This window comes from Numenius arquata, chromosome 11, assembly GCF_964106895.1.
Source record: "Numenius arquata chromosome 11, bNumArq3.hap1.1, whole genome shotgun sequence".
Lineage (NCBI taxonomy): Eukaryota > Metazoa > Chordata > Aves > Charadriiformes > Scolopacidae > Numenius > Numenius arquata.
The window spans coordinates 3,421,149-3,444,149 of record NC_133586.1 but is presented as its reverse complement, the minus strand read 5'-3'; the positions used below and the strand labels follow the sequence as shown (position 1 = coordinate 3,444,149).

The following is a 23,001-nucleotide window of genomic DNA, read 5'->3' as shown; positions in this document are numbered from 1 at the left end:
GGTGTAAGTTGGTGTTTACCACTCTTTTATTCATGTCTAGTAGCGTTTTCGTTGTCATCACTCCTTGCTCCAACTGTACTTCCTTTTTTTTTCCAGATAGTGGGTTTGGGAATTAACGCCTGTGGGAGCCTCTTTTAGAGCACAGCATTTATGCAGTGAGATACGGTACCGTAATCTCTCCGTAGTTTCTTTGTCGTGGCTTCAGACACATTCACGACCCATCTCCGTCCCTTAAAGTGGCATTTAAAACGAAGCAAAGCCGTTCTAAGTGACGGATGACGAGATACTTTGCTCCTTTGTGCCCCACAGCTTTTGGGAAGAGCTGATTTACAGCCTAAGCTGCCAGGAGGGTCCGTCCCTCTTGCAGGCTGCTCCGTGGAGGAGATGGGGGAAGGCAGCTTCGCTTAGGGATGTTTTGACGCGTTGTCTTTGTTGGCGCCGAGGTGGATTGTAGCCTGCGCTGAGCCCTCTTAGGCTGGGGAGCAGATGGCCTGGCTCCGTGCGGGCTCCCGACACGTTGCATGTGTCGCGTGTTCGCGGCAGAACATGTGCGGGAGCCACAAAGCTGGTTAGGGGCTCTGCTGCGCTACAGCCCTGGATATTAAAGGCTCCTGGCGTAAGCAGGAGAGCGGCGGCTCTTCTGTAATTCTGGCAAGAGCGACTGAGTTGCACCCAGCAATTGTGCCTGTCGCTTTTTGTGGGCTGGAAGCACTTTGTTAGTCCTTTGCTCACTGAAGAAACTCCCTTGAATGTCATTTCCCACTATAGACTCTTATTTTTGCATTCAACGGGCAGCTTTTTCTTCCGTGTATACATTCACCTGCTTATTTTTTTTTTTTGTGGAGTGTTTATCCTCACCGTCCTAGAAGCCATTTCTTTTTAAAGGGGAAAGAAAGAATTGGTAAAAGCACTTGCGGATGTCACAGCAAGTATTTAGGGTGTGTGCCCTGAGAATGGCTGCTGAGGGACGCTGCTTTGGGGTGAACGGGCACCAGAACTCGGGTTACTGACCATCACCTCTTGCCAGTTAGCAGTATATAAAGGAAATGATTTTGCATGCTATCGTCACCAGGAAGCCGGGGGGACTCAGGGCTTCATGCAGCAAGTAGTGGTTTTTTTCCTAAATTGAGTCGTTTATACAGAACTGATGGCTCTGCTATTGCAGTCATATTTTCCATGCCACCATTCGCAGTTCGTTAGAAATTCGTCTCTCCCCTGCTATTCCTGATCTAAAAACATCACCGCACTGAAATAGATGGTTCTTAAAAGCTAATCTGGCCTTAAAATGGCTCGTTTGACATCCTTCTGACACCGGAGCTTGCCTGATGCCCCAGCCTCCTTGTTTGGCTCAGGGTAAGCTGCCTCGGCGCTGGAGGGGATACCCTCGCCCCAGCTGCCCCCCGGGCTCCTCCGTGTGATGGCTTTAGCAGCACGTGGCCACCTGCATGAGTTCCGTGGCCACGGGCGCTCTCGGGTCACGCTGAGAGAGGATACCTGCGAGGTGTCCTCCTTGGCTGCGGTTTGTGCCTCTGTAGCTGGGAAAAGGGCTTGGGCTGTCCCCAGTTTGGGAAAGGGAGCGTGCGATGGGCAGGAGGAGGGATGGAAAGCAGCAGGGTGTGCATGGAGGTGGAAGTGGAGGAGAAAAACGCTCAGGATTTCTGCCAAATGAAGCCGTAAGCTTGGTCAGGTCCTGCTGGCCGAAGCTCAGAATAGCAAAGGTTAGTTCAGAGAAGTCTTCCCGGTATCAGGAATTAAGATTTTGCAAATCTGGGCATTGCACACAGCGGTTTTTACCCAGCTGGCAGTGTCTCCGAGGGCTGTGTTCCTTTTAGCCACATCACTTGAAATAGCTCGTCTTTCTCTCCTTCCACCCAACTTAAAAGGTGCTAGTCCTGCCTTTTACAGTTTTGTTTCATCCCTTCCTCTGGCAGCAAAAAATCAGGCAGCGGCCATGAGCTACCTGGACGAGGTTCCCTTCCGGATGGCCAGGAGCCTCGACGGGGACTCGGGGGGAGAAAACACTTTAATCACCGCCCCGGCCATCGAGCTCCCCGACTGCGCCGACATCCTCATGAGCACCATGGTGAGTCCCCTCTGCTCGCGTCTGCGCCCAGACTGGCTTCTGGGGGGATGCTCAAAGGGATGTCAGCAGCGTTTGCCTTTTTCGTGTGAAAGAAGGGAAGGGAAACCCTCCTCCTAATTGATCTCCTCTTAATTGGCTGGTTTGCAGGAGTGGGAGGAGGTGAGGACGATTTGTGATGGGTGGATGGGATGGGAATGAGGAAGGGGTAGGTTTAGGATTGATTTATTTTAAATCCCGTCCAAGCAGGAGGGTTGGGTCTTTCTGGGGTAGAAGAACAAACCTCAGTCCCTCAGTCTCTGCTCTGGGATTGTTTTCTAGTCTGGAATCATCACCATCTCATTTATTAATAATATTTATTAATCTAACAGAGATGTAAGCAAGCAATACTACCTGTGCTGGCAACATATATGTGTAATATATATATATAATATTCTGTGGCACTTTGTGACCTTCCACATTGCTCAGTCCTAAACTGCTTTTGAATCTACACCTATTGCTATAACAGCTTTGTCACCAATTTTAATCCCTGGCTTGGGGGTTGGATTGGAAGGAACTCTCTGTGCTCTGGGAGGGGGTAGGAAGCCTTTCCCCGTACAACTGCACTGAAGGCATGGAGTCTGCTCTCCCGGCTTAGGGGTGGTACGAGCTCAGCTTCGGGTGAAGACGATTTCAGAAATATTTTACATGTTCAGCCTTAAGTAGTCTCACCCATAGATGGGGTCAGTGCACTTCACGGGGGGAAGGAAATTTGGGTGATCCCAACCAGCCCCTGCTCACTCCTGGTGATGGGTGAACCAGCAGTAAACCCCACATCTGCCTTTTCCCTAGTTCAGCCTTGCTCATCCCTCCTCCAAAAATGACAGATCCCAAATTTGCAGGACGTGTTTACCCTGAAGAGTTGCTGTGTTTTAAGTGATTTCTCCAAAGTTCATTTTAAGTGATTTCTCAAAAGGAAATATTAATGTACACATTTTTTGCCGCCCGTGTAAAGGCAGGTGATGGTGTGCATCCCCACGGACTAGCTGTGGTGGTCCACCATCCCATCCTATCCCAGGAAACCCCCAGACCTGGGTTTCTCCCTGGTTGGGGACACGTCAGTGCTCCCCACAGAGGCTGAGTGATTGCGCTGGTGGTCCAGGCCGATCCTTGTCGAGGCACGTGGTGGTGTTTTCCTTGGAGAGGCTGGTTTAGGTCCGTAGCTGACAAGCGGAAGGCAGCAGTGAAAACAGCATTCCTGGGCTGTGAATGTTCTTGCCTGCCCGTCCAGAGGAGGCCTTGTTTGGAGAGCTCTGGGACGGGCAGGGCTTGTTTGTTCCAGGAAAACCCTCAGATTTCTGTCTCAAACGTGCTTATATTTTAAGCTGGAGTACGTGGAAATGACGACTCTGTTCTGGGACCAGCCGAACCCCCAGCACTGCCGGAGACTCCCACACTGGTCCTGCCTCTGCCCAAGGTGGCATCTCCCGCCTTGATGGCTCCTGAGCCCCTGTGCCTGATGTGGCTCTCCCAGGTGCCACTAACGGATGCTGTCCCCTTCCACAGCTGCCAAACTGACACAAAACCACCTCTGAACATTAAGACACCTATCAAAAGAATTGTAGATACAACTCCAAATAGTAGTAACTTTGTATCTAGATTTTTTTCAAGTGTAAATTTGGGGATTCCCTATAGGGATGAGGCTGGCACTGCCCAATCCTACAGCCCAGGTGCCCGCAGCCAGCCCAGGTGCCCAGGGAAATAGCAGCCAATATGGGAAGGATGCAGCCTTTAAGGTGCCCTCGTGAAGGACGTGGTTTGCTCGGTGCCACGTGGTCTTGGTTTCCAATGCCCTCACCAGCTGCTTCTCGCTCTTCCGTAGCACGACTTCTCGCTGGAAAAAAAAGTGCTTTACTGGGTGGAGGTGGCCTCTCAGCAGCAAACCTCCCGGCATCGCGTCACCTCTGAAGTTGTCCCCACAGCTCCTCCATGCTGGCTGCTGCTGGTGGACCCCGCTGACAGCTATGGGGGGAGAGCGCGGGACGGCGCGGTGCGGCGCTGCATCAGCCTGAGCGCTGCCGATGGCAGCTACGGGCACAGCAAGGGCAGAGGAGCCTTGTCCGACACCGAGAGCGAGACCTGGCACTCGGAGGAGGATGAGTACTCAGAGGATGACGAGTACTCCTCAACCTCCTGGGAAGAGAATGACAAGGATGAAAAGGTTTCCAGGAGGAGAAATGCTGGGAGAGGTCCTGGCTTTTACCAGACCAGACCAAAGACATCTCCAGGCTTGCTGGAGCCCTCACTGGAGAACAACCAACACAGCCCAGCCAACCTGGACCAGAGCAAGCAGAGAAGATCCATGGTGATATTTAACAACATGAAGAACGAGCTGGAAGCGGCCAGGAGGAAACTGGCTGCTTTGGTGCATCCTTTGAACAGAGCCGTGGGGGAGAGCAGAGGGTTCCCCGTGCCACGGCCGCTCCCCCAGCGCCCCCGCACCAGCTGCAGCGTCACCTACGAGCCAGCCCCGGATGCGTCCCGCCTGGAGACCTTGGTGACAGTTCCTCCATCCGTGGCCACATCGATCCCCCCCATCAAACAGCATAAGCCCACGGTGCCGGTGAGGTGTTTTCTTCTGGTAGCCCTTGTCGCTGAGAGAGGAGGGGGGGCGGAGGGCGTTGATTTGGTCCCGTTTGCTGGGGTCTGGCCAGCAAAGCGGAACCAAAGTGGGGCTTTGGGGACGCTGAACCCATGAGAAATTGCTGACTAGTTTTCGTAAGTTTGGTCCTAACCAAAACATCCCTGTCTTTCCCAACAAGCGAGGCATCTTGTTTGATTTTCAGTTGAAACAGTAAAAAAAAAAAAAAGTGAAATAAGGCTTTTTTTTGCCCTCTTTCCTTTCCATTTCCCCCCCCTCTAACAGACATAAACAGAGTTTATGGGGAAATGCCCCCTTACAGCCATCAGGGCTTTTCTAGGAAACTTTAGACTTCATAATCCTGCTAAAAATACCAATCAGTGGTAGAGACAGCGGTGTGAAATAATGGAGTAAATATTGCTTTGTCACCTTAAATCGGAATTGCACCATGGTTTTTTTTTTTAAGAAATCACATCTCATCCAGCTACTCGAGAGATTGAGGAGATGAATTACTGAAAACCCGCAATTAAAACCACTGGACACATGAGAGGCCAGGTTATTTGTATGTAGCTGCATTAACTGTAGGGTAATTAAGGAAAGATTAAATGCCCATGTGTATTTATACACTAAACAGCTCTTGCAACTAATTACTAATCCCTCGCCCACCCTGCTCGGCTGCTGTTGCAAATGGATCCTGCCAAAAACTAAAGCCTCACGCTCAGGGAAGCGTTTCTATGTGCAAGCTCATTTCTGGAGGGGGATTTGTAAGAGAAACCTAAATACAGCTGATCAACATCACGGGCATAAACGAGGCATCAGGGGAGCATCCTCCTGCCGCATTGGGCAGGGTGGCCTCTTGCTTGGCCGGTCAAGGACGAGTGTGGCATCTCTTGCTGGAGACGTGACCTGGATTCCCTAGGGAAAGGAATCTGCTTTTGCTCGCTATGCCCCCTGAACCCTCCTGAGCTCTGTTTTCTCTGATCTGTATCTGTAGCTGAGCCTGGATTTAATTAAGTCCGGTCTCCTTTGATGCCCAAGGGGGTTTGTTCCATGTATGGGAATTCTCCTTTTCTGGAAAGAGCAAGGTAACTGCCGGCTTTTGAAAGAATTGCTTCAGCCTGGGTCGTTTAACATCATTTCGTGAGCTGGAGCAAGACCATCTGCTCTTGTTTTTTTTCTTGCAGTCCCTCAGCCCCTACGCCTGCCTCCCCCCTGCCTCCACGCCGGCCTCCACGCCTGCGCGACCTCTCAGTTCCCACAGATCCCAGCCGGATTCGGCGGCTGACCTGCTCGCGGCGCTGAGCCAGGAGGAGCGAGACCTCATCGAGCCCGTTATAGCCTTGGGCTACCCCACCCGCAAAGCCATCCTCACCCTCCAGAAGACTGGAAAGCAAAGCTTAAGTCAGGTTGGTGGAGCCGGCACGGTGCGGCGGAAAGCTTTTGGTAAAGAAAAACTTGATTTTCATGGAGGAAAGGGATGGTTGTCTTGCTTGGGGTGGACTTCTGCTGGCCTTGGGTTTCCCACTTTGGTATCAGAGCGCAGTTGAGAGGGTTTTCCGTGAGATCACACGTCTCCACTTTTGCTGTAATAAAATAGCAATGAGTCGCCCTCAGCTTTTCAGCGAGTAATAACGGCCGGGTAACGTTATCTGTTCGATCTGTTGTATGGAGCATGGTGTCCTTTTGAAGTACAAATTTTGCCCCCGTATATGGAAACATTTTGCACATCATTTTTTCCGGCTGTTAGATTTGTATGATTATTGCCATGGCTCATCCTGTCAGAGCGGGACCGTACAAATACCTCGGGGATTTGTCTGGGCACTCTCCAAAACACGAGCTCCCCGCGCTGGAGCAACCAGGGACTCCATGAAAGCATTGCGGCTCTTGTCTTGAGGAACCCTCTGTAATAACCTGGAATTTATTGAAAATAATTAGCGTACAACCTATTCTTACCCCTGATTTCCGAGTTACATCACAGCCTGCTGTGCTGCATCTTGATTCCTGAGGTCTCTGCTCATCCAGATGAACCGTTTGTGGTCCAGGTGGGCTTGGAGCATCCGTGCCATGAGGGATGCTGCTGGCTCTGACCCTTGGGCTTGGCAAGCTTGGGGCTGGACCTGCTCATCTCAGCGGAGGATTTGACAGGGCTAAATTATCGAAGTAGCTTTTGCAGAGAGAGAAGGGGCTTATTGCAGCTTAGCAAGAGGGATGTTCCACCAGGCTGTCGTACCAGGGAGCAAGAGCAGACCCCGGGCAGAGCTGTGAGCAGACACGGCACCGAGCAGCCACTGTAGGGTGCCGGTCTCCATCCTGTTCTCCCGGGGAGCTGCCTGTGCTGCGTGGGCCAGCTCTTACCCGTCTGGTCGGTGCGCGAAGCTGCTCTGCGGCTGAGTCATCCTGCAGCTTCTGGCTCCTTCCTGAGTCACCCCCAGCTGGACCAGCCTCCCCAGACCCTCGCTGGTGTTCCAGGCGATCGTCGCTGCAAGCCGAGGTGGGAAGGGAAGCTTTATCTCTTCAATTCATAAAGGTTTCCTCTAGGCAGAGGGAGCTGAGCAGAGCCCAGCCCACCTTCTTTGCACAGAGCTGTGCAAGGGTGTCTTGTAGCAACTGCTGGCTTCAGTATGAAGAAGCAGTTCATCTTATTAAGGATGGAAATGGGTACAGTCTGCTCCCTTCTGTGTAAAAACAGGGACTCCCATTCCCTTGGAGAGGAGATTAATGCACCAAAATACAAGGTTGACCTTATATCCTGCACCTCCTTCACCAGCAGTTCCCGTCTTTCCTAGTTATGCCCAACACAGCCAAGGTAAAACGTAACGCCTAGCCATTTGTGCATCTCTTACAAGTACGAAACTATCAAATTAGGCTAAACCTGCCTGGAAAATATGTTTCAACTCAAGTGAAAAACGAGAGCTGTGGGTGCTCTTCATTGCTTGCTGGTGTCACGCGGGGTTTCAGTGAGTGCTGATGACAGCTTCCACCATGAAGATTGATTGTAGTACCAGATGGTAGCCAAAAATTGCTCAATTTCTTTGCAGCGTCAAGTCAAACTGGCAGAGCCCACCCTGTTGGAGAAAGCAAGTCTGCTGCCTTAAAGAGACGATGCCTTCTCAATTTTGGTGGAAGAACCTGTCTAAAAGGCTCAAGCAGGGTTAGTTACCCCAGCACACCAGAGGTTCATCATCTAGGATGTCATGGGCAAGGACTAAACCAAAAATGCATCGTTGCACCTTGATCAATGATCATTGATAGATTAAAAAATGTATCGTTGATCCATGGAGCTCTCAATGTCCGTGTGAGCTGAGAAGCAACAAACGGCTGCAGCTGGTGAGCATCCATCTCTCCAGATAGCCGTAAGCACGGAGTTCAGAGCTGGATGTTCACCATGGGACACAGCCCACTGCGCCAGCCACCTCCTGGCCAAGCACAGATGGGGAGTCTCTTCCTGTGGACTGATGGACTCTTGTAAAATCAATAATACAGTAAAATATACACTCTGTTGTGCTTCTGTAGTGTGCTCCTGCCCCCTTCCTCCTCCGCAAGAACTTACTGTCTTCCCCTGAGCAACAATCTGGATTCTTCACAGTAAGAGTGATCAGACACTGGAACAGGCTGCCCAGGGAGGTGGTTGAGTCACCATCCTTGGATGAGTTTAAGAGTCGTTTAGATGTGGTGTTGGGGGATATGATGTAGGGAAGAACTTTGTAGAGTAGGGTAGATGGTTGGACTCGATGATCCCAAGGGTCTTTTCCAACCTGAATGATTCTATGATTCAGTGCTTCCTACAAGCCTTGCATCAGCCGTCCCCACTGGCAGCGGCTCCCCGAGCCTCTCCAACGCTGGCAGAAGTTGCATTCACAGTGGTGACATTTGCAGCAGTGAGTTGAGCTGGGCTGTCCCCTGCAGTGCTGGCTGGGGTCTCGCTGTCCCCCCGGCGACAGCGAGAGTCCTGCGAGAGTCCTCCGGAGTCCCTGGAGACTCAGCACCCGAGGGGTAGTGCCCACCAGGTTTGCGTGTCCCTGGCTTGAACCCTGCTGCAAGACTGGGGAGATGTTTACCCTGTTCCTCCACGACGAAATCAGCATTTGGGTCTTTGGTGGTGTTTGCTGGTGGTTTTTTCCAAGCTAGTGGCTTCTAGTCCATGCTCCAGGCAGGTCAGTGAAATGGTTGGTGGTAAGGCTTTGCTCTTCTTCAACAGCCAGTTGTTGGAGCGCTTGAAGCTCCACCTCATGGGGACGGGCCTTTCTGATGGGCATCAGCCAAAGTGGTGCAGGGACATGGAAGATAAAACTGGAGGAGATTCCACTGGAGGAGGGATTTCCTTGATGTCACTGCACGGGCTTGTTTTCGATGTGAAAAGCTACATTGCTCCGCAGAACATCAAGCAGCAGCAAACGAGGGAAGAGACAAATCAGCAGGTTACTGATCTACGGGAGCCTGGAGGTCTCTTCCCACACCAGCAGTTCATGGTGAGGTGGTGGGGTTGGCCGTGTAACAGATAAAGCCGAGCTCTCCAGGGGTGCCTGCGCTGGAGGAACTTCACATCCAAGTGTAATAAGGAGCCTTCTTGAGACCTACAAGGGGAGAAGGAGCTTCCAGAGGGCAGTGGCACCTCCTCCTCCTCCCCAGCGAGTGGTGGGGCTGGTACCAGACCCAAGGCGTTAGTTAGCAGGTCATAATATTTAAAAAAACTGATTTTGTTTAGTCTTGGGGATATATATATATATATAAAATTATTTTTTAATGATAAAAATCACTGAGTTGACAACGGCACTGATTTCATGCTGGGCTTGAAAAGGCTGCCAGGACTGGCTGTGTTCTGCTGTGAGCGGCTGTCCCTGCTGCCACAGGGAAAGAAAATACAGCAGAGATCTGGGGTGTTCAGTTAGTAAGGTAATGAGGAAAATGAAAACAGATTACGAATGAAAATGACCAACGAATATCTCATTTTTTAGTTAAGAAGCCGCTCCTTAAGGCTAACATTTCTTGAAATCCTTACTCTGCTCTTTGGCCAAACGATCAACTCAGTTTGAGGGACTTTTTTTGGCTTTTTTGTATGTTTTATGGTCTTTTACTGAATCCTTCTCCTTGGCTAGGGTGGTGCTGGGGAGGGTGGAGGTCTGTGCGCTGGTGGATCTGGGGAGATATGAATCAGCTTCTCCTTGGATGAGGATGGCGTGGCTTCGAGGAGACCCGTGGGGTGTTTTTATTCCCCCTGCTATTGTATAGCTCATTTATTATTGTCTGTCCCATATGTTTTTGGACAGTGAATGATTCTGGTGGTATTTAAAAGATACCGCTGGGAATAGTGCTGTCAGCACTCCAAGAACAACGAGGAAAGCCAAAAATAACTGTTTACTTTCAGTAATGACAGCACACGGGTCTCCCTTGGGGTGGGTTTTGTGCTCGGACCCTGGAGCGAACCCTCGGGCGCCCGAACCCCGGCTCATCAAAGGGATGCCGGGTTGACCAGGGGTAGACATCTCACAGGGACAGGCTCTGCTTCACCCCCCAACCTGGAGAGGTCATCACTTTGTATCTCAGATGGTTCAGATATTTGGTTTACTCCTTGTCCTCCCTCTGCCTTGTTCCTGTTCCCACCCTGGGAGAGTCGGAGGGACTGAGATGTCTTCTCGCGGTGGGAGTCCTGCTGACGGACAGACCACCCTGGCCAAGCATCAGATGGGAGTCAGCAGGACAGTTGTGCTCCCCAATGAGCATGTCCCTGGAAGGTGGCAAGGTGGGCTCCTGAATGCACTTCCACCCCATGTCTGTGAGGTTGGATTAACCCTGGTTGTCTTCTTCTGCAGTTCCTGAGCTACCTGGGTGCCTGCGACCGGCTGCTGAAGCAGGGCTACGAGGAAGGGCAGGTGGAGGAGGCCATGGAAATGTTCCAGTACTCAGAGAAAAAGGTCAGAGTGGGGCAGCTCAGCCCTGCCCTTTGCACTATGTCCTCCGAGCTCGCTTTTCCAGTGGGCTGCATGTTCCCCTGCGCCTCCACCATCCCTTGCTCAGCCTCCCGGCACGTCAGACCCATTGCCCTGCAAGCGATGAGCCTGCACTTGCTGCAGACCCTGGGGTAGCATCACCATAAGGACCCCCGGGGAAGGACACCAGCTCCATCGCTCTTCTCCATCCATCCCCTCACCCCTCTGTGCAAGCACGATGCTCGCTCAGCCCCTGCACAGGGAATTTCCCCACCGTGAGCCCACCAGCACTCCCCGCCCCGTTCCCCCTGTTCATTCACACCCCAAGGAGAAGAACCATGGTGTTGGTCTCCATCACTAACCTTTTCCTGGGGGTAGTGAAGAGAAAAGCTGCTTGAAATTTGGGCTGGCGGTGGTTGACGTGATGCCGATGGCGTGTAGGATTCCCGGCCCACCGCTCCTTAGGGCTGCGGGAGCAGGAGGGCACCCGGGTCTCGGTGTCAGGCAGGGGGTTATTTATTGAGGACGCAGCTCTGGGAGATGTTGTGGTGCTGGAGCCCAGCCTGAGCCGGGGGGGAAGCAGGGCAAATTAATTCCAGCTTGTACTCGCTGCCTTCTCCTGGTCTCTTTATAACGCAGGCAAACGCTTGCGTGGAATTCGTATTAAACTTTATAAGGAATAAGTGAAGCTGGAGGCTGACTTTGTTAAATATTTCTTACTTTAAAAGTTGATATAAAGGCACACTTTTAAATGCTAGCAGTGTGTGTGTGCCCTTGCTCTGCTGTCGGTGGTGGCACCAGGGGTGCCCTTCAGCGGTAATACAACCCGGCCAGGTCGTCTGGCTGCAGCCTCGTCACCCAACACCGTTTCTGCTGCAACTCTGTGATAAATCCATCCTTAAAAGTCCATGATAACATCACTCCTTTCTCTTCCTTCTTCCTCCAGGCAGCTGAATTCTTGCATTTGTTAGCTCAGTTTAACGATATGGGGTTCCAGCAAAATGAAGTCAAAGAAGTTCTTTTGCTTTGTGGGAACCAGAGGGAGAAGGCGCTGGAAGAGCTTGTGATGAAAGCCCACTGAGCAGCATCCTGGACCCCAGTCACAGCTTCTCCTCTCCAGACTGGACCACCGAAGGACTTGGGGGGGGGTCAGCTCGCGCTTACCCGTCTTCTGCTCCATCTCCAGCCCTGGCAGCACCACTCACCGGGCATGAACCTTCAAAGCACCAACTTGGTGGCTCATCTCATTTTATGGACATCCATCATAAGCGTGGTTGTCACTGTACTAAGGCAAAGACTTTACAGCAGGAGTGTTTATCTCTTCACCTACACATCTCCGCCCTCGATCATCTCAGCTCTTTAGATTAGATGCAGCAAGATCCAAACCGCCTTCAGCTTAGATTTTGCAAAACCCCAACCACAGTTTTCTCCCTGTACCTGGTGTGATGGGTAACACCGTTTCTGCAGCTCGCTCCCGAAGTGCCCTGCTTTCAACTGCAGTCAAATGTGGATTCTTAAAATTTTATATAAATCAACAAAAGAGATTGTTTCCATAAAAGCTGAAGGCTCCTGCAGAAGCAGTTGTTGGTCCTTGCTTGGGAAGAGTCTCAGCTGACTTAGTCATGGTTAAATATTGTAATTGAAATCCAGTCTGATCACATTAGCTTCTCCTTTTAAACCAGAAACTTGAGAAAAATACACAATTCAGTGAGGTTAAGGAAAGAAAACAGGCTGCCCTTGCTCTAGAAATACATGAAGTTTATCCAGTGCCATGAAAAATGGCTCATGCGAAGGTTTGTGCTCGGGGAATTTCGTGAAATGGGAACAGAGAGATGGGGAACGGCTCGGCTGCCCAGTGCTCTGCCCAAATCAGGCAAATTCAGGGGATGCTTCCCTAAACTGTGGAGACGGTGGCTCCAAATGAAACTAAGAACGAATGTCAGGATCGGGGAAATCTGGATGCCCGGGGGAATTTTTGTATGTAACTGGAGGACGGGGAATGGGAGATTCAGGGCACCTTTCGGGATGTGTCTCTTGGCCTGGCAGTGGAACAGCGGACAGTGTTCACACAAAAGTGTATTATTTTCCTGTGAATTAGATACAGAGATGTAATTTCTTTGAGTAAAGATGGTTGGAAGGGCTCTGCTGAAATCTATTTGTGTCTTTTCCTGTGAAAATGCCAACTGGCACAACCTAGCAGAGAAAAATCTTAATTAGTTGCATTAGTACCATTTTTTCCATTGTGTCCTTCCAAGCGATCTCCCAGCCCAACGTACTGCCATCGAGTTAAAACACCGTGTCCCTTCTCCCTGCGTCTCTAGGCAGGCGCCAAACACCAGCAGGAGGGTACAGCCCTCCATGGCTGCCTTCCTCCTCGCATGGATGCCACGAGGAAACTCTGCATCCAGCTTTTGGGGGACTTGACCCACCCCTAGCCAAGGATGCTTTATACCTTCTCTTCTTTAATGGCACTGAAAAGGAAAATGTGGCACCTTGTATGGCCAAGGGAGATATTTGTGGGTTCACGGGTTCTTCTTGGAGCTCCCAGCTCTGTTTTTACTCCGTCTTTCCCTTGGTTATACAAGCTTTTATTTTTGATACGGCCCTTATAAGGCAAGTCCATTCTACAGACAGCTTTTCGTTACGTTCATCTTTGCCAAGATGATGTCACCTTAAAAAAGAAACTCGCAAAAGGTTCAACTGTGATTAGATAGATCGCTTCGCCTCGAACTGTAATCTTTGGCGGAGTTAAACACCCTGAAGATTGAGAGGGGAAGATAACGCTGCTGTGCCGGTGCCAGTAATGCCTAACGTTGAGGGCTGAGCTCTGGTGCAGAGCCGGTGCCCACTCGCCGTGCAAAGGCTGCGCAGCCTCTCGCTCTCCTTAAGAGATTTGCTGGCTCCTGGCTCATCATTTCCACCCCCCCTGCTTGCAGAGGTAAGAACTGTGTATTTTTTTTCTTCCTCCCTGTGCACCTGAACTGATCTTATTTTACTTTCTGTATCACGCCCTGGATTGATGGATGCGAAAAATCACTCCTCTCTTGGGAGCATCCGTGCCATACTCACCCGTGCCTGCCAAGACCTGCTCTTTTCCCCAGGTGCTACACTTACAATCTTAAAACCTTTAGCATTTGGTTGGCAAATATGTTTGTAAATCCCTGAACTGTCAAAAACCCCGGCATCCGAAGGTGGGGGGAGAGTTTTTTTATCTCTTGGTGGTGTCGGAGCTGGAGGGAAGGGGAGAGCCTGCCAAGTTCAGCTCTCCCGGGTTAGCCACAGGAGCCCGTCAGAAATATTTTAGTAATAGAGTTATTTTAATTTCATTCTAATGGAGGGTTTAGGCTGTTTGTTCAACTTAAGCTGGTTTTAAAGCAGCGTGCTTCCGTGTGCCTCTTTCAGTTAGGAGGAGACAGCGTGAAATGTTAATTGGCTTCGTCTAGGAAGGGAACAAGGATTTGACTCGATGGGCTTTCTGCTCGCGGTCTGCCCGAGGACAGTAACGCCGCTCAGCTGATGCCGCAGCACAGTGTGGAGCTGGGTGAGGTCCCCCCGTGTCCCCTGCCTCCTCCCCTGTGCCACCATCAGACCTGCAGACCTCCACCGGCTGCGGTCCCCGTCCCAGGGGTGACAGCAGGGTGGTGGCCAGGCCCAGTGGCAGAGGGCAAACGGGGACAAGGCGTGTCGAGTGGGTTTCAATGCGGACGTGGATGCGAGCTGGGGTTTTCTCGTTTGTTTTGGTTTGTGGTTGTGTTGTGTGGGTTTTTTTCTCAAATGCGGGAACTGTTTTGAAAGTGCTGAGAACTTGGCGAGGGTCAGCAGTGGAGGTATTTGAGGCATCCCAGCTGGTATTCCCTTCCGCTCCGCCTCAGCTGGGACGGACGGAGAACCAACGGAGCCATGGTCTGGGTTTGCTGTTGCCCCTGGTCTCCAAGCAGCACTGTGGGAGCTCCATGTTCTCCAACCATCCCCAGAGCTGGCGTTGAGGGCTAGAAACCTTCAACACCAGGTGGTGGTATCTCATCAGAACAGCTCATCTGCTAATGGACAAGACCTCTGCAAGCCAGGCGTGGCTGCCCAGTGGTGGTCCTCTCTCCCTTCCTTCCCTTTTTGCACCTTCTGTATTTCCAAGGTTTGCCATGTCCTGAGAAAGACCCTGTTATTGGTTCAAATGAGCCTCTGATGAGCACCAGCACTTGCCACTCCATTGGGCCTCAGATGAGCCTGGAGGAGCCGATAGCTGGTTGACACACTTGGTGGGGGTGACTGATGGTGCCCAGGTCCCAGAAACCCCTCAGTGCACTAAGCACCCGATGCCCAAGAGATGCTTTCCTTCATCCCCCATCTCCCCTCTCCCCTCCTCCTCCTCCCAGGACCCTGTTGTGGCCGGGAGCGGCCGTGGGGATCTCCCCGGGGAGCGCGGGGCTGCGTGGGAACCGCACTCCCACGCACGGCTCTGAAACGGAGCCGCAGCTGAAAAAGCATTCAGTGGGCAGGAGCGAGCCTTGACGTGGATCTCTGTTAGGAGGCTTCTTCCTTCAGAAGGAGAAGAAAAAAAAAAAAACAAACCCAAGAGTAATGAAAAACACAGTTTTTCTTACAGCTTTCCTTTTAATTCCAGGATATAATGAATGATTTCCCATCAGAGCAGATAGGAGGTGGGATACTGCACACCTTCAGAGTGTGGTCAGAATAAATATAACCCATGTTTGTGTCTCTTTGGTATCTGTCCTCTGCAGAAGCCATGAAGCTCTGCACGTGGTTGGCTCACGAGCCCACATCTGGTAGGACTTTGCACCAGCCCATGCAGTGCAGGCAGCAGCTGCCTGCAGCCCCTTTCTCTCTGGCAGGGTCTAGTGTCACCTCTAAGGTCCAACATGATGTGTCCCTGGACCTGGGCATGGCTCCGCAGAGGAGGAGAGGAGCCCAGGGGAGCGGTGGGTGGAGAGCCAAGGCCACGTGCCAGGAGAGCATCCCGACGGGGGACGGGGGCCACCTACATTGCGATGTCGTGGTCGCGCCTCGGCAGCCGCAGGAGGAAGGTCTGCAGGGAGCCGCTGCGTGGGAAACCTGCCCGCTCCTTCTTGAACCTCCAGGTCTCCTCTTCCACAGAGTAGAGGAGCGTCAGCATCTTGTTGACGGTGTAGACGGTGTCACCCCTGATGACGGCGGTGAAGAGGGCCCCTTTGCTATTCAAGAACTGCCCAGGCAGGGCAGTCCACTGCCGCGACGTCAGGTTGAAGCAGTCGATGACACAACGCAAGAAGTCATCCGAGGGGCCGTTGCGCATGACATAGAGGTTGTCACGGTGGGCCACCATGCAGTGCCCATAGCTCTGGTGCCGCTTGAGCTCGGTGACGGGAAGCCACTCATCTCGCTGGGTCTCGTACTCATAGATGACAGTAGTGTCCAGCGGCTTCCACAAGCAAACAAAGATCTGGCCCATGGCTTGGGCACAGGGTGCCGCCGCACTTGGCTGTGGCAGGTCAGAGACAAACGTCCAGGTATTGGAAGCCACATCGTACCTCTCCACGGACTTCAGCGAGATCTTCTCGTACTCCCCACCGATGGCGTATAGGTAGCCCTCGTGGCCCACCAGCCTGACGTCGTAGCGCAGCTGATGGGGGCTGGGGAACTCGCTCCAAGCGTTGGCATCGGCATCGTAGCAGAAGCTGCTCTCCACCACCTGCTTGCTGGCCCCGTAGACACCACCCACGATGTAGATCTTATTATCCATGGTTGCCATGCCGGCTAGGAACGTGCTGGCAGTCAGTGGCAGGCAGGAGAGGGTCCTCCATGTGTTGGTCTCCTCATCCAGGTAGCAGATGGTCCTGGAGAGGTCCTCCAAGAACTCAAAGGTGGGCGTGTGGGCTCCTACTGCCACGAAGGTGCTGGGTAGGAGGGCTTCCACGTAGGCCAGCAGGTCAGCGGAGAGGCAGTCCAGGTACTCCTCCAGCTCGGAGTAGCTGTCCCTGATGTAGAGCGCGGCGCAGTGGAAGAGGTCCAGGAGACCGAATATGGCGGCGGCTTGGTACAGCAGGATGCAGTTGTCGGAGTTGATGGAGTGGATCAGGTACTTGGCCAAGGGCTTCACCTGCAGGAAGGCGGCACACTCGACCGCCTGGAAGGTCTCCTCGCTGCCGAGGATGGGCCTCTCACCCGCCAGCACCTGCAGCATGGCGAGGAACCCGGCCGCGCTCAGCTCCCCCAGCCCGATCTCCTCCTGCGTGCTCTCCTTCATGCCCGAGCGGAAGAGGGCACGGAAGTACTCGCTGCTCTCCACCAGCAACGTCTTCTCCACCCAAAACGATTGCTCCTCCACCCAGATACGCACCCGCTCCGGGGGCCCTGCCCGGGAGCCTTCCTCCTCTGGGGTCATCCTCACCAGGGGGCTCAGCAGCTCTTGGGGGGGAAACGGTCCTCTGTGCCGTGTCCCGGCGCAGCCCCCTCCTGCCTCCACCACCCTTTGATGCCTTTGCTGCGCTGCCCGGCGGCCACCACGCCGCTGCCTTGTAATATAAATACCTTGGGCTAAAGATAGCCGAGCTCGTGACCGGGGCCTTTCAAAGGCATCCACCGAGCTCAGCTGCCCACCCAAAACACAGGCAGGGCTCCGGTGACGCCGGTCGTGGCGGAGATGCCCCGGCTCATCCCACCGAGGATGCCCGGCCACCCCGGGGGAGATGGGTTTATGTCTCCCTGCTCTTGGGCATCCTCCTCTCGATGCCCTCCCTGTCCACGGGGAGGGCAAGACGTTTGTGTGGCTGGGAAGAGCATTTTCCTGCACTATTGATTTTTTTTTCCGTTGCAAAAGTGAGTTTTATGGCCACAGGAGGGTAACCTCAGCAAATCTCCAGCCCGGCCGTGGGGAAGGGGCTTTGCTGCCCCCGAGCGTGGCCGCGGACAGGGAGAGACATTTATGGGGCCATTCCCTTTGCCACCCTGCCCAGGGAGGAGGCATGGACCAACCTGGGCAACATCCATCCCCCATGCAAGGAGCCATAAGCCAGCCTGTGTTTCATCTGGGGATCCCGTGGTGAAAAAAAATGAGGTGCAGCAAACTCCTTCTCTCCGGAAAAGTCCCCTCCGGCCGCAGGGCTCACCCTGCTCCCCTGTAACACCCGGCCGTGGGCAGAGACAACCCCCCCCAAAGACTCATGTAGAGGTTGATGGTGAAGGAAAGTGTTATTTGGGGCACGTTGCCCATTTGTGTGCTATTCACAGCTTTTTCCGGCTAGAAATCCCATTTTGCTTCTGCCGTGGGGTGCTGAGGGGGGCCAGCAACAGGCCCCCCAATTCCCTTCATCACCACCTGCCGCTGGTCTTTTATTTTTGACGCATGATTTAATCCACTTTGCCAAAGGTATATCTGTTCCTCCCTCCTCAGCCCCTCCTGCCAGCGGCCAGGACCTCCCAGGGCACCGCGTGACAACAAAGCCATTGTCCCAGGATCGTGGCCCCAGCAGGTTCCCCAAAAATCTCAGTTTAAGGGCGAAGGTAAGAGCTTCACGCTTGTGTAACTGTCATTGATCCTTACGGGTACACGTCTTAAAATACTACATTTAGCTCTGATTGCTTTTAAGCATCCTTGACCCGAGTCCAAAGAGGGTCTGGGGGTCGGGGGTCCCCAGAGGGGCTCTGCTTCCCGCAGGGGAGCGATCCCCATCCTCCTCATCCTCCTCATCCTCCCCATCCCTGGGGCTTGCAGGAACTTCCACACTCCCAGACTATTTTGGGAGGGTTTAAAAATATCTTCCCTGCATTAACGGGCAATAATCCCAACGGCGCAGCAGCCCCGCACGGCCACGGAGCAGCCTCTGCCCCCCAGCCCTGGGTACGGCCCCCCCATAGGAACCCCTCGGGGCCGGCCCAGGGGCCGTATCCTGCCGTCCCGGGCGCTGAGCCCCATCCCAAATGGCTGCAATCGCCATGACAACGCTGACTTCAGCCTCCGCCACCTACTCGGGCTCCGAGCCCGCTGGGTGCTGGCTGATGGCTCGGTGCGGGCAGCAGTGGTGAGTACTCCCCGGGCTCCCCTTCCTCCCCTCGGGATCGTGCCTTTTGGGTGGAAAAAGTGGGTTTTTTTTTTTACCCCTGCAAAGTTTCTGCCAGCAGCAGAAGGCGTCTGTGCTTAAACGGGCCGGGCAAGTGGTGGACAGGAGGGTGGCTGTGCTGGCAGCATCGCTCCTGGGGTGCTGCTCCTGCCCGCGGGAGGTGTAATGAGTGCACCGGTCTCAGCCAGGGGAGCGAGACTGAGCTTTTGCTTGCTGGGGACCCAGGGAGGTGCCGGGGACAGGGCAGGGTGGTCACCAAGTGTGGGCACGATGGGTTTGGGGGCCGGGGGTCCCTGCCTGAAGCCTGAAGGAGCTTGGGGGGCCGGCATGTGCCGGGGGGGGACTGTCCTTGGGGCGGCCGGGGCAGCGTGTCCAGCCCGCCGCCGGCGCGGCAGCTTTCCTTACAAGGAGTTTGGCCGGGGCCCGGGCGGCGGGAGCCGGCACTCGCCTCCGCCTGCCTCATTCATCGGCAGCCCCGGCGACTGCTGCTCCCCCGGCCCCGGCCCCCAGCCCCTCGGCCAGCCCCACGTCTCCCCTGGCAGCGGGTTTCAAGGTGGGAGGCTGCGTTTCTCTTCTCTTTCTGGGGTGCGATGGGTGGGCAAAGGGATGGGGGGATGTTCCCTGTCTTTGCTGGGGTGGGATGCTGGCTGCCCTGGCTCCAGGATGTGGATGGAGGAGAGCAGATCTCCCTCCCCGATGCTGCTGAACCCCCTTTTCCTCCAGGCTGGGGCACCCCACGAGAAGGTCCCCATCCGGCATGGCAGCGGGTGCCCCACGTCCCCTCGCTCTCTCCTGCAGGACGGAGGATGTCCTCGATGTTCGGCAAACCCCGAGCCGGCGGCGAGCGGCCGCCCCAGAGCCCCCTCGCCGAGTGCAACGTGGCCATCCTGGGGTGCCGAGGGGCTGGCAAGTCAGGTGAGACGGGTGCCCTGCCACCACGGGGATGGCCAGGCATCGGGGGGTGCCGGGGTGCCGGTGCCATGGGGGGACACCCACCTCACCCACCTCTTTCACCTCCCGCAGCCCTGACGGTGAAGTTTCTAACCAAGAGGTTCATTAGCGAATATGATCCGAACTTGGGTAAGATACTTTCTCCACGGGTTTTTCCCCCGGGTTGTTCCCCATGAGCTCCCATGGAGCATCCTTCCCGTCTCCTGCATTTCCCACGAATATGGCATTTAAGGGCGGGGGGGGGAGAAGTCCCACTCAAAATTGCATGAAAAACAATGGAAGGGCTGGATTTGACCCAAACCCGCCTGTGAAAACAGAGGTGAAAGCAGCTCTTTCTCCGCGGGCATGTCCCACGGGGAACGTGGGCTCCTCGCGGTGCCCCAAAGAAACTGAAAACTGAATTATTGGGGGACTTTGGAGAGCATCTCGTGCCTCCTGCTTGCTCCTGGGGGTGTCAGGCAGGGGATGGGGATGGGGATGAGGATGGGGCAGCAAGTGGGGGCTGCAGAACGGGCAGCCCCGGGGGCAGCGCTTTGCAGTGAGCTGTTCTGGGCAATTTTTTTTCCCACTTCTTTGAGTAATTAATAACTATTTTCCTAGGCCTGACTCCAGGGCACGGGGAAGAACCATAAATGATTTATCGGGGACATTAGGGAGATATGGACCTTGTCCAGGAACTGACTCCAGCCCCTCATAACTCAGCAACTCTTAGGAAAGAAGGATAAATCCTTTCCTCCTTGGATCTTTTTTGGGAATGTGGTTTCATCTTCCCACGTCAAAACCTTTATGAAACACATCCGTTAGGACCTGGCTGGGAGAAAGCATCTTCCTCCCAGGGGAATGGCTCAGCGGCTCTCCCTGCCTGCCCTCCTTCCGAAATAAAAGGGTGCTCCTTCTGCCTGATTTATTGGGAAACAGCCCCGGCGTCGAGCCCCCCAGCTCGCTTTATCTTGCCAGGTCGCGGCATTTAGATAAGGGCTGAGCCCTGGAGGCAGCGATTGCCACGCTGGGCTCCTTCCCCTCCTTCTTTCTCCCAGGGGAGCCCACGCAGGGGGAAATAACTGCTCCCAGCCTGGCTTGCCCAGCAGCATCACCACCAGCCTTCCCCCCCCCCCGCCCCAATTAGGAAGGACATGTCAGTGGAGGATGCTCCTCACTAGGGGATGAGCTTTTTCCACAGCACTCCAAGCATCCAGGGCTTTGCTTGGCTTTGGAGAAGACCCCCCAAGTCCATCCTCACAACCACACTTCTCCTTGCAGAGGACACCTACTCCTCAGAGGAGCTGGTGGACCAGCAGCCCGTGCTGCTGAAGGTGATGGACACCGCCGACCAGGTGAGGCACCGGGGCACCTCTGGGTGCCAAATGCCCAGCGTGACCTGGCTGGACCACGGCTCAGCCACTGCTCTCATCCCCCAGGACGGCCCCGGGAACTGCGAGCGCTACCTGCGCTGGGCCAGCGCCTTCCTCGTCGTCTACAGCATCGAGGATAGGAAGAGCTTTGATGGCTGCCAGAGCTACCTGGAGGTCCTCGCCCTGCACGCGAGGGGCTGCCAGCGCCGCTGCCCCGTGCTCCTGGTGGGCAACAAGCTGGACATGGAGCAGTACAGGTATCAGGCATGGGGGCAACGCTGTCTTTTCCTCGTGGGGGGGTGGGAGAGCTCACACATCACCCCCCATCCCTCTGGCTGGGATGCAAACCCCAAATCTGATTTTTTTTTTGGTGGTCATTTCCACCGCCGTTGGTATTTGCCATGTCCTCCCACATCTCAGAGGTTCCTGCTCTCCTGCCCAGGGGTTAATGTTGTGTATTTTGAGCCCCGTTGGTATTTCCAGCGGGATGTTTTTTGGCTGAGTGGTTAAGGCAGCATCACTGTCCCCGGCCGGGGCTTGAGCCCACTCCAGCTCCTCGCTCCCCTCTGGATGTGCCCTTTCCCTGGAGCCCTTTCTCGCCCCGGCCCCGCTGCCAGGACTGGATGTCCCCGGTGTGTTTTTCTGGCCTTTTGTGCTGCTCTGGGGCTGTGCTGAGCGTTGGTCCCACGGGTCCTTGAGTCACACACGTTGCTGAACCCCCCGCCATGCATTGCTGAACCCCCACGTGCTCCCGGAAGGGAGGCTTCCCCCTCCCCACAGTCCCCTCCCCGCTCCCCAGAGCACTGCCATCACATCCAGCCCACCCGTGTCCCTGGCACGCACCCCCAGCACGGGAAGTTGCACGATTCCCCAGGGAACTGCACGGTTCGTTGCTCCAGGATTTCGGGAAAGGCAAAACTCTTTTGGATTCATGTCCTCTGCTTGTCCCAGGAGGTCATGAACTTGAACATAGGGAGTTCCATCTAAACATGAGGAGGAACTTCTTTCCTGTGAGGGTGGCAGAGCCCTGGAACAGGCTGCCCAGGGAGGTGGTGGAGTCTCAATCTCTGGAGACATTCAAACCCTACCTGGACACGTTCCTGTGCAACCTGCTCTGGGTGGACCTGCTCTGGCAGGGGGTTGGACTAGATGATCTCCAGAGGTCCCTTCCAACCCCATATCATTCTGTGAGGTGGGACAAGTGGAGGCTGCTCAGTGGTCATTGGGATGCAGGGTCCATTGCTCCCAGCCGGCACCCCTTGCCCCCCCCTTTTTCGGGTGGTTGGAGCACCCCAAGGGATGCTGCACCCGTCCCCTCCGCTCCCGCCAGGCAGGTCCCCGCAGCCGAAGGGATGTCCCTGGCGAGCAGGTTCGGGTGCCTCTTCTACGAGGTGTCAGCGTGCCAGGACTTTGCCGGAGTGCAGCACGTCTTCCATGAAGCCGTGCGGGAGGTGCGGCGCCAGGCGGAGCGCAGCCTGCCCCTCCGGCCACTCTTCATCACCGAGGAGCGTCCCTGCCTGCCGATGGCCACGCCGGTCACCCTGCCCGCCCGCCACGGCGTGGCCAGCTGCACCTTCAACACCCTCTCCACCGTCAACTGCAAGGAGATCCCCTCGGTGGCCCAGGCCAAGCTGGTCACCGTCAAGTCCTCGCGGGCTCAGAGCAAGAGGAAAGCTCCCACGCTCACCTTGCTGAAAGGCTTCAAGATATTTTAGGATGTGTCCCCGTGGGCTGCGGAGGGGGCGGCGAGAGACCTCCTTCCCCCCCAGCTCCACCATGGCTGAGACCATCCATGAGGGACTCACGGGCACCGCAGCAGCCGCTGGCAAACAGTGGCCCAGGTCTCCGCGCGGGGGCAAAGCCTGCGGTGGCAATTTGGCGTGTGGACGGGGAGCCGAGAGTCCGAAATCGGCTGTGGCATCACTCTGCCTGCGCCCACCCCGGCTCTTCTCTCCCCTGGCCGAGCGCTGCCGCGGTGTTTGCACCCTGTCCTGCCACCGGCACCGGGAGCCAGCCC

The 23,001-nt window shown here is 54.7% G+C and overlaps 3 protein-coding genes across 4 annotated transcripts; 2 read left to right on the top strand and 1 right to left on the bottom strand.

The window, feature by feature from the left end:
- Positions 1-1,951: 1,951 nt before the first annotated feature.
- On the top strand, positions 1,952-12,775 carry UBAP1L (ubiquitin associated protein 1 like). The gene is made up of 5 exons (XM_074156466.1): positions 1,952-2,083; positions 3,942-4,682; positions 5,885-6,106; positions 10,511-10,612; positions 11,574-12,775. The coding sequence occupies exons 1-5, from the start codon at positions 1,952-1,954 to the stop codon at positions 11,706-11,708; spliced, it is 1,332 nt and encodes a 443-aa protein (XP_074012567.1). The 3' UTR covers positions 11,709-12,775.
- A 2,454-nt stretch (positions 12,776-15,229) lies between these two features.
- On the bottom strand, positions 15,230-17,092 carry KBTBD13 (kelch repeat and BTB domain containing 13). The gene has a single exon (XM_074156461.1). It carries the CDS (start codon positions 17,004-17,006, stop codon positions 15,624-15,626), a length of 1,383 nt encoding a protein of 460 aa, XP_074012562.1. The 5' UTR covers positions 17,007-17,092; the 3' UTR covers positions 15,230-15,623.
- A 2,395-nt stretch (positions 17,093-19,487) lies between these two features.
- Positions 19,488-22,699, top strand: RASL12 (RAS like family 12). Of its 2 annotated transcripts, XM_074156363.1 has the most exons (5): positions 19,488-19,596; positions 19,705-19,761; positions 20,893-20,966; positions 21,051-21,241; positions 22,315-22,699. In XM_074156363.1, exons 1-5 carry the CDS (start codon positions 19,488-19,490, stop codon positions 22,697-22,699), a joined length of 816 nt encoding a protein of 271 aa, XP_074012464.1. The 2 variants fall into 2 exon arrangements, with proteins under 2 accessions (XP_074012464.1, XP_074012465.1); XM_074156364.1 differs by lacking the exon at positions 19,705-19,761.
- Positions 22,700-23,001: the final 302 nt, after the last annotated feature.

What these genes read in the sequence shown, in the direction of transcription:
- UBAP1L (XM_074156466.1), top strand. Translation starts at nt 1,952, where the DNA reads ATGAGCTACCTGGACGAGGTTCCCTTCCGGATGGCCAGGAGCCTCGAC. An exon ending in ACATCCTCATGAGCACCATG is followed by an intron (nt 2,084 to 3,941) that starts GTGAGTCCCCTC and finishes GCTCTTCCGTAG; the next exon opens with CACGACTTCTCGCTGGAAAA. An exon ending in AGCATAAGCCCACGGTGCCG is followed by an intron (nt 4,683 to 5,884) that starts GTGAGGTGTTTT and finishes TTTTTCTTGCAG; the next exon opens with TCCCTCAGCCCCTACGCCTG.
- KBTBD13 (XM_074156461.1), bottom strand. Translation starts at nt 17,006, where the DNA reads ATGACCCCAGAGGAGGAAGGCTCCCGGGCAGGGCCCCCGGAGCGGGTG.
- RASL12 (XM_074156363.1), top strand. Translation starts at nt 19,488, where the DNA reads ATGTCCTCGATGTTCGGCAAACCCCGAGCCGGCGGCGAGCGGCCGCCC. An exon ending in CGAATATGATCCGAACTTGG is followed by an intron (nt 19,762 to 20,892) that starts GTAAGATACTTT and finishes TTCTCCTTGCAG; the next exon opens with AGGACACCTACTCCTCAGAG. An exon ending in CTGGACATGGAGCAGTACAG is followed by an intron (nt 21,242 to 22,314) that starts GTATCAGGCATG and finishes CGCTCCCGCCAG; the next exon opens with GCAGGTCCCCGCAGCCGAAG.